We start from the raw sequence: 16,387 nt of genomic DNA on the forward strand, positions 1-16,387 counted from the left end.
AACAATATATTTTCATACATCCGAGAAAGAGCAAGAAAACACTGTAACCAAAGCTGGACTGCTGCTTCGACACTGGCAGTCAGCTTGCTTAGACATCAAAGCTTGGTACCAAGTGCTGTTCTTCACACAGATAAATGCTGCTGTCTGCTAGTCACACATCGTCTAATAGCGGCAACAGTAATCTATTATCTTCCCCCACTTTTGTTTGAATTCTTGGTCAGCAACCAGAATTCCTTACCCCTGGATATCATTCCGACATTGCTGGGTTGTGCTGGATAAATTTCAGAATAGCACTTATGTCCTACGAAGGGGTCTTCCAGCAAAGACAGTGTACTGGGGCCTGTCAAACTGAGTTCTGTTGCTGATCCTGATACATAGTTCAGAGATGCCACACAAATCATTGGAGGAGGGCACCACAGTCTAAATGAGAGAGGACAAAGCATTGGGAGATCAAACTACAAATCCCAACTCTGACATGCTCTCCTTCAGATAGCCTCCTACAGATTACAGTGCCTTGTGAATAAAGCTGATCTGAGGAAACTGGATTCATCCCCAGATTTGGCATGCAACTCTTGAGCAGGTCACCTAAATTTCCAGACATTGGTCTCTCACTTCCATGGGAAGGTGTTTCAGTAGAACTGGTTACACTATTTTGCAATTAGGTGGTGTTCTTTAATGAACCCTCAACAAATTAACAAGGCTAATGAGCTGAATTCCTTGAGTTGCGATCCCTCGAAATGTCACTCTTCTTCCATCCTACTAAGCATTTTACTACTCTTCTTCAAGACAGGGAGGTGCCTTTGGTACAAGTAAAGACAAGTCATTTGAATACTTAAAAGTTTTGCAAATACCGTAATGTCAACAATACACATCAGGCACATCAGCTTCCTGACATTGCTTCCAAAAGGGATAAAGCAGCAAACATGGTAAGACTACCACAGGCAGAAGCTGTACGCGAGGAGAATTAGCAGATGGGGAGCAGAAGCCTTAGCAGATCACCCAGTCATGCACTACCACTAAAATTTCACCATCTACCAAGGTGGAAAACAGGATGGAAGTAGAAAGAGACAGATGATTGGTTTTCGTTTGCAGAAAGAAGAGGAAAAGTACTTATGATTATCTTATTGTCATGAGCGACCACAGAGTTCATGCCCCAATCTGGTATACTGGACTTGCCCTAACCCATACAATGCATTCTAGACCAGGACTCCCAGACTTGCTTGCACTGCTGCCACCATCTACTGTAGCAGCAGCAGAGGTTCCGCTAGTGATGACAGCGGCAGCTCCTGATCTTCTGTTCAGCCAAACGCAAACACAGGAGAAAGCGTATTTCCAGCTTCACCCCTCAGTTGGATTGCACAAAGATTGGGGGATGCCTGGCCTCAGTTCTCTGACCCCCAAACTGATGCCAAGCTTTGGGCTGAATTTGAAATCAGTTTATTTGTCCTCCCCACAACAAGCTTGAAATAAAGTGTCAAGAAACTTGACAAAGTCTTCCTCTATTAAAGACCTGCAGCCTGCCACCTTCCTGTAAAATGACATACAGGTTCTTCTCATCAACCAAGAGCTTCGGGCACTATTTAAATCTGCAATGCCATAAGCGCCCAGAGTGACAAACGAGCTGTACAGCTTTTGGACACAGCATCTCAAGCAGGACGGGAACCAGCTGGAGAAAGTCAAGAGATTAGTAGATCCAGGAAGCAGGAGTCACAAAGGAAGACTAAACTAGCAAGGATTTCTGAACCAAAAAAAGGGATTTCTCTGATATTTTAAAGGCCATTTTATGAAAGAAGACAATAGGTCTGTTCTCCCTATTTGAGGGCTTAAGTGCAGCAAGGCATGTGGACATATAGTAATACTGTCTAATACTAAGATAAGGAACCACAAGGCATGACCAGATAAGGAGACTGTGGAGTCCCCATTATTTAAGGCACTTAAGAATATGTTAAGCAGACATCTGACATAAATACCAGTGATTCCATTCTAGGGCAAAGGGAGCAATGAATTGTATGATCTCTGGAGGCCTCTTCTAATATTCTCTCTGACACTTTGGGAAGTGAGTGTAAGCATAGGTGTATACCTAGATGATTCATCTAGCAAAGCTTGCCTAGTCTTCTCAGGAAACCTCCTACTCATCTGTCATGAAACCCTAGACCCATCCATCCGCAGTTACAAAAACACCCCTTCCAAACTATCCATCTGCTACAGACCCACAAAGCTCTTGGCTTGGAGTCATAAGTGATGCAATGATGATTGATTATCAATAACTGATACACAGGGTGAAAGATCGAGTGAGTGAGTGAGCCTGGAGCTCAGCACCAAAAAATTACAACAGCAGACAGGAGGCAGATTAGAAACCACATGTAGAAACCACAGCCAGAGACAGCAACTCAGCAGTTGCAAGACCAGCAGTGTTGGGTCATGAAGCATCAACCACAGGCTGCATATCACTCAAAAATGCCCCACAGATCACCAACGGAATACGATTTCAGAACCTGCAGAACACAATAGTCAGTTAAGAAGGTGTTCCCAAAAAGGAACCGTTTTTCAGAATCCTAGATTCACCTTTCCTGGTTAGAATGCTTCAGTCTTTTTCCATTCACATCATGGAGTGTTTTGACTCTTAATATCCCAGAGAAAATTCAGCACTCTCCTGTGCTAAGAAATAGCACAGAATTTGTAGAACTGGCTTTGGCATTGGTGATTATCAACTCACACAAAGAGCAAGTAGCTTCTTCACAGTTTATTTATTTATCTGGATCTTTTAAAAGCAAATTTATATTTACCATTTTCCAAAACTCCATTATAATAACAAATGCTATACATATCCCCATAGGAGCATTTGTTCAGGCTTCTTTGGGTGTGGTAATCTTGAAGTGTAAAATACACAAATTTAAGAGAGAAAACCTCTCCAGGATGACCTATAAAGACCAAGTAAACCTACAACAAGCGCAGTGGTGGATGCTAATGCCAACCCACTTCAGAGATAAAGAAAAAATATTATCCATTTCTACTGCTAAAGTATCCTATTCCTTTGACTATTGAATACACAACAAAACAAGTGCACTGACTCAATGACAAAAGTTAGTTTCATAATTAGGGTGGAGCATGCAAGCGACTATAAATGTTGCCCCAATCTGAGACTCTCACTTCTGCTGGGCACATTTGAAAGCTCTGGATTTTCAGTGAGGTAAGCATAACCTAAACATATTGAGTGTTTCAAACCTTTGAACCTAATTTACATTATTTTTTTTTTCTTGGGAGAGTTGAACCAGTTTTACAGGAAAAAAAAAAAAACAACAACCTACCTCTTTTAATCTAGGTTGAGTATTAATAATTTCATATGGTTAGTAAACCAATGAACAGAGTGTCAGATGTATTTCAAAATTCTGATGCACAGGATTGTTATTGTCTGCTTTGATTGCAGTTATTCTTCAAGACAACATCTGAGAAACATGGAACATTTACTGAATGATAACCTTCTGAAGTATTTTACCCAGTATGCTTTAATGGAGGGTAGCACTACTGCGCTGTCCATTGGTGGGCTGAAAAATCTGCTTCAGAATCAATTTGCAGAGTACCTGAAGGTAAGTTTCACTCTTATTATATTCACTGCACTTCCTATGAAATGGATAGGAAAAATGAAATACAGGCAATGATGTTGTAAGCCAGATTATTGTGCCCAAATCGCTTCATTGGCTCCATAAATAATCCTTAAATAAGGCTTGGCTTATAAAATGTCATTCACATTAATGAACAGTAGCTCCAAACAGATATCTGAGTAGGGAGTTTATAACAAAGCCCTATGAAATAAAATGCAAAAATCTAAGAAGCTGGTTTGTTTGGGGGTTTTTATGTAAGCCAAATTTCACCTAGAATATTGCATCTGAGTCTCATAAAATATTTTTTCCTTCAGTTTAAATAATAATTCTTGAATCTAGAAAATAAATAGAAATACCTATAAACCAAGTAAATCAGTAGGACAAATTTTAAAGTAAGAGACATGAGCCAATTTCTATCTAGACTAAGTTCCCACCATCACAAAATAAAAGAAGGCCGGACATTCCAGAAAGGTGCCAAGTAAAGAGATGCCACCAACCTAGAGAAAGAAATACCCATTTCCTGTAGCTCGAAAAAAATCTAGGTTCTGATTTCATATATGCCAGACCTTTCTTGAACTGCATTAGAATTCAATTTAGATTCTTTTGCTAGACAAATCCTTAAATACTGTGTTTTGGATAGATGACAAAAGCAATTTTTACTAAAGATCTGAAAGAAGTTGTACCTCAATTAAAAAATTCAGTATTTTGAGAACTACAGTAATCCAATTTAGTAATTGCATTAACATGAAGTGGCTAATTAAAAGAAAAACAAACAAAACACAACCCCAAAACTAATAAAACACAAAGGTTTTTTCCCTTAAAAAAACATATTATAAATTAATTGCCAAATACTAAGAGGAAATGTGACAGCAAATTCAGAAATATAATGCTTTTTATATTAGCTGTAGACAACTTAGCACCATACCATTTTCCCAGATCTGTGGAAATGGAAGCATCCAAGAAAAGCAACACTGATGTTTTCTGTCTGGATATCAGACATTTCCAAGCATCTACTCTGTTTGCAGAAATATATGGCACCATAATAAATCAACATAAAAGCAGGACAGAACATTACAAAACATGCATAGACATAAACTATGAAGAAAAAACATTTTAAAAATTTAAATTATAAATCAGAACTGGTTTTACATTATTTAACTAGCCTGATCAGGGATGTTATCAGAATACTCACTGCATCAGGATGTTACATGCACTCTTCCCAGACACAACAAATAAAAGGAGCTTATAAACGAAACTAGATTTAATACACCAGCAAGAATTTTTCAACAGTGAATACAGTATTCCTAGTAAAGAATGGAAAAGGGGAGGGAAAGAGACTGTCAGGTCTCCAAAGCCTAACAAAAGTAGCAACGTGTTTTCAAATGGTATATGCAGGGCCTAAATGAGTATTTAATAAAGCAGAAGGTGGTATGCGTATTTTTTTTTGTTGGTGACTATGTACATGCTGCAGCTATTCCACCTGCTCTGTTTCCTAAATTCCAAATTTACCCACAAGACTGAAGTAAACTGTGTGATAACTGACACTTCCCAAATGCTTATCGTATCTTTGTTAACATTTTTGGCAGGTGACAGCAGGCACTGTGTTTCTAGTTTAATCAGTAAAACTGGTAAATACAACACTACCGGTAACACCTTCAAGAAACACTGACTGTTACTGACTTCTTGGTAATATTCCTCATAGGAAAACAGTCATGGCAATGTATTTATTTCATTCTCTTTTTTTTTTCTTTTCTTTAATTCTTTTCCTATAAAAACAGGATTCATTTTCACTTGATAACGTAATTAAATTGTTGGACAAAAATAACGATGGAAGTGTCAGCTTTGATGAGTTTGTGATGCTTATAAAAAAGATAACTGGTACAGGACAGTAACACATCTGCAAGGACGAATATCACTGCTTTGAAAGAGAAGAGCCTGGCATTCGTGTACATTACACATACACCTAAACCCACAGATCTGCTATGATTTTAAAACATACAGAATAAAGATTTGACATATAACAAAGTATGTCTTGTCTTGTGTTTCCTGCACATTCACTAGCCACACTTTCCAGCTAACCTGCCTCACAATTAGTTCAGAACTACCTGTTTCTATTTCGACTTACATTTAAGAAAGTGCTGTTTAACAAACTCTGCTTTACCTGAGCTATTACTTGGACCTCTAGAGCAATTCAAATCAAATGGTTTCTAAAACACACAAAAGGAAAGCTGTATCATTCCATCTGAGGGTGTCCCCTAGTGTATACTATCCAATACTCCTCCCAGTTCAGTTTCATCATTCACGTAAGGCACCACTTCCATACAGTAAACAGTTGTAATTTTTAAAACATAAAGTACTTATTTTCAATAACAATGTAACAATGCTAAGTATGAACATTGTACCATTACCTGTTCATTTGAAATTGTATTTACATAAGTATGTACTTTTTTTGCGATGACTCCTGTAAATAGGACTACATATGTATATACAGGAACTGAGTGATTGCTGTTGCAATTAAAACATTCATTACGTTTATTTGGTGCAGTTTTAACCTTTTCATTGCATGATTCCCTGAGACATATGTATTTTCACACATGTAATTCATAGGCATTATTATTTACTTTAAAAGGAAACTAGTGAAAAAGAAGAGAAATGAGAAGAATGGAAATTTTGAAGACAAGTAATTCAGTGGATTAGGCACTAATCCTACTAGAGAGCTTGGAATTTTGGACTGAATTTTAACAGCAGTGTCATCCATTATCCTGCAAATTCAGTTGTATCTCAGACTTACTTAAGGACTTAAAGGCTCAGCTTAATCACAAAGCCTATCAAGAATATTCAAGATCCCATACTACAGTGGTTCCTATCCCTGAATTTCCCCCCAAGAACTGAGGAATTACGTACTTCACACCAGGGATGCATGAATAGAAGCCCCCAAAAGTGCCATATTTAAACATGATATAAATGTTCTAACAGGTTCCTGGGCCATTCTTTTTACACGAACCCTTCAGCTGTTAAAACATTTTATGTTTCTTTGAAGAAAAGAAAATTATAATATTTATTACTTTTTTCTGGTTTATGAAAAAAAAATAATTCTACATTAACAATATGCTTTGATTTCAAAACTAAATACACCCCACACACACTTGCTTACTAAGCTACATTAGCTACTTTACACACATAAGTAAATTCACAAAATTTTAAGAGGTGCTTTTGCATAAGTGGGACACACGTTCCTTTTCATCTCTTAGACAACCTTAAAATTTTTTAATTCAAGCAGGAAAAGTGGCCACCAAGAAACAAACATGTTATAAGAGCGTCACCTACTGGCAAAATCTATTCTGCACAATTTCTTGAGCTTCTAGAAAATGCATTTATCTTACCCAGCGCAGTATCTGAAGTTTCATGATCCTACCCAAGATGCAATAGGTCATGAAAAACAACAGTCACAATTAAAAGTAGCTTTTTTATTTTCTCTTTTTAAAAAGCGGGTCCTTAGAAATACGTAAAGTCTTTTTTCTTTCCTAGAACAGTATTAGATGCAGTTGCAGTAAAATTGACAAAGAACATAATTAAAAGGGTCATTCAAAAAAATTAATCTAGGTTTAATAGTAGACGAAGACAAGGGAAATGGAACAAAACAAATAATTCTTTTGCCATCCAGTGAATCCAGTTCATTAGCAGTCCACAGACTATACAGTTTCCCTTTAAAAGAGTTAATTTTAAAACTATCATTTTTAACAGAAAACTCATATGAAGCACTACTCTCAAGCAAATGCATTACTTCTCTGAACAGCGATCTTCCTGCAAAGAACAGTAACAATTTGCCTATATTTATTATCCAACAGGCTAGAAAGTAAAGTGGAAAGCTTCAGAATATACAATGGGAACATAACCTGCAAACAATCAACCAAGGCAAGATCAAGAACTTGAGGGACTGTGATCACTGCTCATGTATGTCCCTCATTTTCCCTACTGAAATCAAACAGGTCTTAAAGAGGAACCGAAGCCAAAACCTTAAGGTGGTATTTTGACAGTGTAAATGGTATGGTCTGGTGAATACAGATAATTGCCGTGTCAGAGGTGTTTGGGGTTTTTTTGTTTCAGAGTACACATTTTTAATTTAAGCCTAAATGAAAATATCTAATAGCAACTTCAAATCTCTCAAACACAGCTTGTAAATCACAGCTTATTAATACTTTCAAATTCTAGCTCTCATTTCCTTTTAACTTTTCATCACATAGATACTTAACTTTAAGATTTTTTTTTCCCCTACAGTATTTTAAAAACACAATTTTGTCTGTTTTACATTATTAAGTCATTAACTTTCACTTTTTGTATGCACAGACTATTATTTTTTTCCAAGGTATTTGAAAACTTAACTCTACAATACTTGTCGTCATTTACACACCAATATAATTGATACTGGTATTCCCCAAAACAAGCAATACATGGTTATACAGGGGTGACCTCCTGTATAAAGTTACCCACGGATGTTTTTGCAGAACCTAGGTTGAGCAACATTGTTGTAATAATAGTAGAAACAGATGAACAGCTAAAATGAAACAGATATTCAGCACTACAGGCAACTCTCTACACTTGCACGTTCAGTTGTGCATTTGTTATTGTTCAAAACAGAAGAAGTCACAATTGCTTCATCAAATAAAAATGTTATATGATGCTCAAAACTTTTTATTAATATGCAGATAATGCTCTTTTATAGTACAATAACTTGTGTTATTTTAATTGCCAGTAATATCACATCTCATTATTTCAGCCACCTGCTTTTCATTTAGAAGCTAATTCTGAGTTGCATGACTACTTGATAATCTCAGGTTTTATTTCTAATAAAAAAGTTTTAAATTTCCATAGATGCAGACAAAAGAGAAGTAAAGTAGACCAAGATATTTTATGTGTACTTTAGAAGAAACAATCAACTTTGCTGAGTACAGTTCCGAGCATTTGAATGCTTAGCAAGTTAAGAAGGGATGTAAGTAGCTGCATATTTTATGGTTCCCCTGGAGTCCCCCTGCCAAACTACATACTTGAACTTCTGTCTTTTTTCCTTTTTCTTAAAACTAAAAGGAAATAGAACTACTCCCTCACCAATGCCTTTCTTCTCCCTCTTCAGTTTCCAAAGGAGCAGGAACCGAAAGAAAAGTACACTGCTCTGGTCCTAAGTTAGCACTGTGTTGAACCACACAGTGGCATCACAAGATATTATCAGTGCTGATATGGTGATTCCAATTAACTTTCTTAGATAATGAAACATCTACATCAGTCCGGTAGTTCACAAGCTTCACTAAGCTGCTTCTCTTCCAATCGTCACCATTAATTTGTTACTATATATAATATCTAAACAGTTTTTAGCACAAGACGGATTCTGCTAAGACAGATTATTTAGCAGTTATAATTATTGATAGTGGAAATTTCCCCCTTGGAATGATTTACACCTGTTTCTCACCCAGAACTGAGATGTCAAAGATCAGATTAAGATGCTGAAATATGAATGGTAATAGCCAATTTCAGAACCTTAATATAGCTCAGAACAAAAGAATATCCATTACACATACTGTAAGCATACTGCTTCAATTGTAGACACTGTATTATTCTTCTATGACACACACATTCACTCCATTATTTTCTTAATGTCCACATAATTTTCTCTTTAACATAGCTACCTTACTTGCCTTTGAATGCAAACTGCAAATCACTCAGTTAATTATTCATGGAATAAAATTTTGTCCTAAAGATACCGTACTAACACACGCTACAGTTTCTGTAAAAGAAACTGCCAGTAGGGCTGCAGCGGACAAGTATCTGTGTTCCTGACTTCAGCTAAGTGTGGAGCTCTGCAACAGGGCCAGCTGCTGTGAACAACCCTTAGAATAATGGAGAGATATCAGTAGTTCGAAAGGGTGACTCTCCCCCTCCTGATGATCTGACTGCATCCTGAAAAGGTACCTGAGGTGACTAGCTGAAATGCAGTCATGAGAAGTTAAATAAAGCTGGCACTAAAAAGCCCTAGAAACAAAGATGTTGTCTTCCCAGAATCAGTCTTCCATACTATCCCTCTTGCTTCCCAAAAAATTTACAGTAAGCTTTCAACACCTTCCACATGCATTTTACAACATATTGCTATCTTGAAATTGACCCCTCCAGTAAAAGAGTATGTCTTCACATACATTCAAGAAGGGTGAAGGAAGAGACCTCTTAACGATTGCAAGCCCACAAATTTGATACCAAATGCAAAGTCTACCTTTGTTCACCTGAGGACGTTTCCAAAAGCCACCAAGTTTCAACAGCAAGTCTCACACTGAAACTCTGAAGGTGTCTAATTCACCTTCAACAGTTCAGACTAGATTATCTCTCCTATGCATATAAACAACCCTGACAAACAGGTCAAACGCTTTAAAAACCTCCTATTTGTATGTTTCAGACTAAGCAGATATGGAAAAAAATATATTCTGCTTACAACTCCCAACAAAACTTATTTGAAGGAAATTGATAAAGAAAAGTAGGTCACTATGAGCAACCCACTTAACATTAGAATGGATGTTTACATCTTACACCAAGATAGTTCTTTATTTCTCACATGTATTTCTGTTCTTTTTCATTTTTTTTAAAAAACCCTCTTACTGATCACTTTAAGTTTTACTATTATGACAATGTGATACCACAGTCTCCTGAACTAGGAGATACCTGGAAGAATTCCACTCTAAAATTCCACCATTGGCATATGATACAGAGGGCCCTGTCATACCCAGAGCATTGAAATTTTTCTCAAAAGGACTGAGAGATGCATGGGGGAGGAGGTATCTAGTGGTTATTCACAGTATTTATATAAAGAAAAGACAAGAATTTTTCAACAGGTTTCCATATAATCCTTATCTTTTTACATAAATTTGTATTTTGATAATAGCTGTGTGCTACACAGCTCTAGTAAAGCCAGTCTAATCATTATTGTCTACTCCCAGTGTCAGTCTACAGCCAAGGAAACTATTAGAAAAATTACAAAGCTAAGGCAAATCACAGAAGCGAGTAGGTGAAGGCAAGGGACTATTAAAAGAAAATACCTTTTTAAACAATACTGAATAGGGACAGCAGACACCTCTTCATGTCCTACTATGTAAAAATATAGACAGATCTTAACTTACACAGAGGAAACTCTCTTTTTAACATAAGACGTATGTTCACAAAACATATGCAGGAAAATAAAAATCAGTACTTACAACAGGGTTTTTTGTGTCTGGGTCAAATTCTGTAGAATTTGCATCTGAAACAGAAGTTCAAAACAAACACAGTACATTTCCGTTGTTCTACATGCACTACAAACTCATCATAACAGTCCTGTGGCATTTTAGGGCTTATCTGCATTTAAGCTACAATCTTATATGTTGAAACACATTCTATAGCACTTTTGAAACAATCACAGGAAGCACAGGACCTCAGACACACACTCCCTTTCCTACTTCCCAAAATTTTTTCCTCTAAGCTCTTAGTGGTAGAAATTCATTGGTGAGCTAAACGTCTTCATACTACCACTGCAATGGCTATGGTTCGGCTACTCCAACTGATGAAAGCAAGTGAGAAAACCACTTCTCACTTTTTACTCCTCACCACCTGCACACTCCAGAAAGAGACTACAGAGGTGAACTGTAAGCACACTTTCTCCTACACTCATTAGATCAAGCAGCAGGTTCCAAGCAATCTGCATAATAAGAGTTCCTGCTCCCTTGTACAGAAAGGTAGCACAGGGTGCTTGGCTGATAATGATCATGTTGCAAGAGCTAAGTACCTAATGATCATAATAATAGTTCTAATAATAGATATACATTTCACATGTAGAATAACATTTCTTCTAAGCAAATCATATTCACATTAGCATACTAAGCTCACCTTTCCAATTCAAACAGTTTCTTGCAAATTCCACAACTGCTAATTGCATTCCCAGGCAAACTCCTAGAAAAGAAAACAAAACCACCAGAATTGAACAGGACGAAGAGCAGGAAAGACAAAGTACTTGCTGTTCTGTCTTAAATGTGACCGCTTAGAAATCTTGGTACCCACTGTATATAAACAGACTTACCAAAAAGCTAAAACAAAAATGGCTGCTCAATGTAAAACTCACTTTTCAAACTTGGCACACTGTGAATACATGTGACACAATTAGGTGCTTTAAGCCCTTTCAAAAATTTTTTTTCCCTCCCATCTATTTTACCAACAATTACTGTAAAGACAAACAGAAGCTGAAAGCCTGGGTATATCCAGATTTAAATTTTGCTTTGGCAACTAGTCGAAGCAGTCACTTATAAAATTGTAAGAAATGTGGAGTAAGAACCAAAGCTTCAGAGGCACTTAGACAAACAGCACTTAGCTTATAGGCCAGATGGCATCTTCAGAATTTACCATAACAAAATACATCAGTAAACCAACAAAAATTATTAAATATAGCAAATGCGTCCAAAGACATCTATGTTTTCTGCATACCGATTAATATTCATAATGATGCTAATTTAATTGCAATGAGAAGCAAAGAATCCTCACATAAAATGTGACAAATAATGTAGCAAATAAAATCTGTGGAGTAGGGATAGTCTTTTTCCTCCTTCATTATACAGCAGATGTAGTACACGACTATGACGCTGGGCATCATTTACAAGTAAAGTATTCACAACAGCACACTACTTCCCTAGACAGGATTCTTCTCTAGCATGTGTTTGTTTGGGGTTTTTTTAATCAAATCAATTAGTTTGCTATCAATTAGCTTGCTACACACCTCCAAAACACACTAATTTCTCGCTCTAACAATCTTACCAAGAAAAGGTTTTTTCTTTGTTCTTGCCCAGGAGATAGCTTGCAGTTTGCCTTCTGTTCCCCTGATTCCAAACCCTCCTGGGACCAGAATGCCACTGTAATGACAGCCATATATAAAGCAACCAACATGTAGAATCAAGCAGGCAAAGGAAATCCATACAAATTGAAGAAAGACTTTTGAGGTTGTAACAAAGCAAGCACAATGCACAAAAAACATTTTTGTATGACCATGCAGAATATGTATCATTTAACTCTAAATTCGGAGATTTGTCTCATCTACCCACCCCAACCCTCATCTGACCAACCTCATGCTTCACAGTGAAAATCCCACTGCTTAAATACATATTGCTTAAACAAACTAGCTACATACTCACTACTCTAGGATCTTAACTCCAAAACTTTATGACTACTAAGTAATACTGAAGAAATTAAATGTATTTTGACAACATACTTTTACAAATACAAATCGAAATCCTGGCAGTGATTCTTAACAGAGATGTTTGCAGAGTGTCACCAGCATTTACTAAGCTTTTATCTAACTACCTTTCACTATGATGCATGTTGGCCAACAAAAATTTTTGACAACTGACCTGCAGCGTAAAGAAAGTCTAACTGTTAAAAAAAAAAAAAACAAAAAAACAATAACCAAACAAATGCAACTTGTCTAAAGAGATGAAAGCAGAGTTTGAGCATATAGGTTGATACAATAATTTGCTATGTCTGAAGCTTGTCACTAACCATGCACACCTATCCCTTTACATAAGTAACGGAAGTACTAAGAACTGATTTACCGAAGCATTTTTTATCACATGAAATAAATATAATGGTCTGCATTTGGGATACAGAATACCCGATGCCACTTACTCTGCTTTGCACAGTTTGTGCCATGCCTGGTGATATTTCACCGAGTTCTCCACTTCTGTAGAACGTTCAAGTTCTGTTGAATCTATGTACTAATAAAGAAAAATATGCAATAAAAGTCTTTTCTGCCACAGAAAGAGCAGCATACACTATATAACCAACTTGTTAATAGCTTTAAGACATACTATTGGAGTTTCAAGTGAATTTCCCAATAAACCTGTAACAACTGCACTGAAGACCCAGTATTTGCTTTAGTTGCAGCAATCCATGCCCCTTTCTTTGCACGTAGCTCCAAAGTTCTGCCTGCCTCCAGTCCCCATTTTGCTGTCCTCCTGGTAAGCAGACTTGCTGGAATGCTCCATAACTGTGTACCTAGGTTTCCTTCCTATGGAAATCAGGGCACCTATCAAAGGGTGGTGCTGACCTTATGCTGACATCCAAATGAGATGTGGCCAGGGTGTTCACTTTCCTAGCTTTTGGGTGCCACAGTTTATCTAATCTTATCATAACACTGGATAAACCTGCATTGTCTAGGCTGTGAGAAAGGCATTCCTGGGGACTGTCATGAAAGCATCAGCTGTAGAGAGGGAGGCAGACTCATTATCTATGTCCTACTAGAAATACAGCATTAGAACCTCTACTGCCATTAATAAGCACGGCTCCCAAGGTATCGCTAGAGCAAATGAGTGAGGTAGCTATGTACTGCACTGGGGACACAAATGATTCTTGGTTTTGTCAGGTTTTTTCTCAGAACAATATAATTAATAGCATCCTGCTGTAGAGTCCATCCCCATAAAAACGAGATCATCTGAAATGACAGAACTCATTTGCACACAGAGAAATGAAACCAACAAGAAGATTGCTGAAAGTTTCCCAGAGAGGACAGCCTTCTAGCAAACACTTTCTATTTTTTCCACACTCCAGAAGGCATCAAAAAATACAACAGAAAAATAACTACTTAGGAATGTTGTTATTCTATACTACTAAGATACTATAAGATCAACGAAAAAGGACACTTTACCATTCTGTGAGGTTGGAAAGAGAAAGTAATTACAGTTGAAGTTAATTGTGGTTTCCTTGCCAAACATACTGAGCCAGGACATTTACCACTTCAAGCAGCATCAACGTTTCATCACTCAGATACGTGGATGCTAGGTTATGAGCTGGATGTCACATACAATATTAAGCAGTTCCTTCAGAACATAGGACTATACGGAAAGCCTGTGGACAAAACCACTAAAAAGAGGTTAGCACATGCAGGTAAGTACTGTAGGAGCCCTTGGCTGTTAACATTTCAGCATCACACTGGAATTCCAGCAATCATAGATTCCATGCTTGTTAACGCAAAAGCCCCAATAAACTTAAGACTAGCTGCACACAAAGCTAACCACACATTTGCAGACTTGGCACCTTTCACTTTTTTGCTAAAAGCAAAGTTATTTAAATACCAAAAAATTTCCCACTATGCAGCTACCAGTAAAAAACACTAATTAGAGTGACAGAATCATGTATGTCAGAAAGGGCCTTGGGAGGTCTCTAGCCCAACCCCCTCCTCAAAGCAGATAGAAGTAGAGCAGGTTGCTCAGGGCCATTTCCAGTCAGGATCTGAAAATCTACAGGGATTAATTCTAGCTGTTCCCACTTTCTTGTTTTTCATGCACACAGAAACAACTTTCTGGAATATTTGTTCTATAATCTTCCCAGGGAATGAAGTGAGGCTGACCACCTGCCGTTTCCCCAGATCCTCCTTCTTGCTTTTTTTGAAGATCGGTGCAACATTTGCCCCTTTTCTAGTCATAGAACCATAGAATCATTTAGGTTAGAAAGGACCATTAAGATCATCAAGTCCAACCATTAACATAGGACTGCAAAGTCCACCACTAAACCACGTCCCTAAGCACCGCAACTACACATCTTTTAATACCTCCAGGGATGGTGACTCAACCACTTCCCTGGGCAGCCTGTTCCAGTGCTTGACAACCCTTTCAGTTACTTCCCTAATGTCCAATCTAAACCTCCCCTGGCGCAACTTGAGGCCATTTCCTCTCGTCCTACCGCTTGTTACTTGGGAGAAGAGACCTACATCAACCTCGCTAGCTCTTTTCAGGTAGTTGTAGAGAGTGATAAGGTCTCCCCTCAGCCTCCTCTTCTCCAGGCTGAACAACCCCAGTTCCCTCAGCCGCTCCTCATAAGACTTGTGCTCCAGACCCTTCACAAACTTTGTTGACCTTCACAGTCTTTGTGGACATGCTCCAGCAACTCGATGTCCTTCTTGTAGTGAGGGGCTCAAAATCACACACAGTATTCAAGGTGCAGCCTCACCAGTGCCAAGTACAGGAGCACCATCACTGACCTTCGTCCTGCTGGCCACGCTATTTCTGATACAGGCCAGGATGCTGTTGGCCTTCTTGGCTACCTGGGCACACTGCTGGCTCATGTTCAGCTGGCTGTTGACCAGCATCCCCAGGTCCTTTTCCACCAGGCAGTTTCCAGCCACTCATCCCCAAGCCTGTAGCGTCGCATGGGGTTTTTTTACCTAAGTGCAGGACTCAGCACTTGGCCTTGTTGAATCTCATACAATTGGCCTTGGCCCATCGATCCAGTCTGTCCAGGTCCCTCTGCAGAGCCTTCCTACGCTCGAGCCGATCAACACTCCTGCCCAACTTGGTGTCATCTGCAAACTTGCTGAAGGTGCACTCAATCCCCTTATCCAGATCATCGATAAAGATATTAAAGAGAACTGGCCCAAATACTGAGCCCTGGGGGACACTGCTTGTGTCCAACTGCCAACTGGATTTAACTCCATTCACCACAACTCTTTGGGCCTGGCCATCCAGCCAGTTTTTACACAGCAAAGAGTACACCCATCCAAGCCCTGAGCAGCCAGTTTCTCCAGGAGAATGCTGTGGTAAACTGCATCAAAGGCTTTACTAAAGTCTAGGTAGACGGCATCCACAGTCTTTCCCTCATCGACTAGTCACATCACCTGGCCATAGAAGAAGATCAGGTTAGTCAAGCAGGACCTGCCCTTCATAAACCCGTGCTGAGTGGGGCCAGTCACCTGGTTATCCTGTATGTGCCACGTGGTGGCACTCAGGATGATCTGC

At 38.3% G+C, this 16,387-nt stretch overlaps 2 protein-coding genes across 2 annotated transcripts in view; one reads left to right on the forward strand and one right to left on the reverse strand.

Annotated features, from left to right (window-relative positions):
- Nucleotides 1-16,387, reverse strand: part of CTPS2 (CTP synthase 2) — a 76,745-nt gene that overhangs the window by 37,808 nt on the left and 22,550 nt on the right. Inside the window, exons 10-13 of the mRNA XM_086482035.1 lie at nucleotides 13,284-13,372; nucleotides 12,420-12,514; nucleotides 11,502-11,564; nucleotides 10,835-10,878 (exon numbers count right to left, since the gene is read on the reverse strand). Of these exons, the coding sequence (XP_086338161.1) occupies nucleotides 10,835-10,878; nucleotides 11,502-11,564; nucleotides 12,420-12,514; nucleotides 13,284-13,372 (291 nt within the window). The remainder of the gene's footprint in view (nucleotides 1-10,834; nucleotides 10,879-11,501; nucleotides 11,565-12,419; nucleotides 12,515-13,283; nucleotides 13,373-16,387) is intronic.
- S100G (S100 calcium binding protein G) lies at nucleotides 3,456-5,494 on the forward strand. The gene is made up of 2 exons (XM_009953765.1): nucleotides 3,456-3,587; nucleotides 5,381-5,494. Exons 1-2 carry the CDS (start codon nucleotides 3,456-3,458, stop codon nucleotides 5,492-5,494), a joined length of 246 nt encoding a protein of 81 aa, XP_009952067.1.

This window comes from Leptosomus discolor, chromosome 1 (assembly GCF_034619465.1).
Source record: "Leptosomus discolor isolate bLepDis1 chromosome 1, bLepDis1.hap2, whole genome shotgun sequence".
In the NCBI taxonomy this organism is placed as follows: Eukaryota; Metazoa; Chordata; class Aves; order Leptosomiformes; family Leptosomidae; genus Leptosomus; species Leptosomus discolor.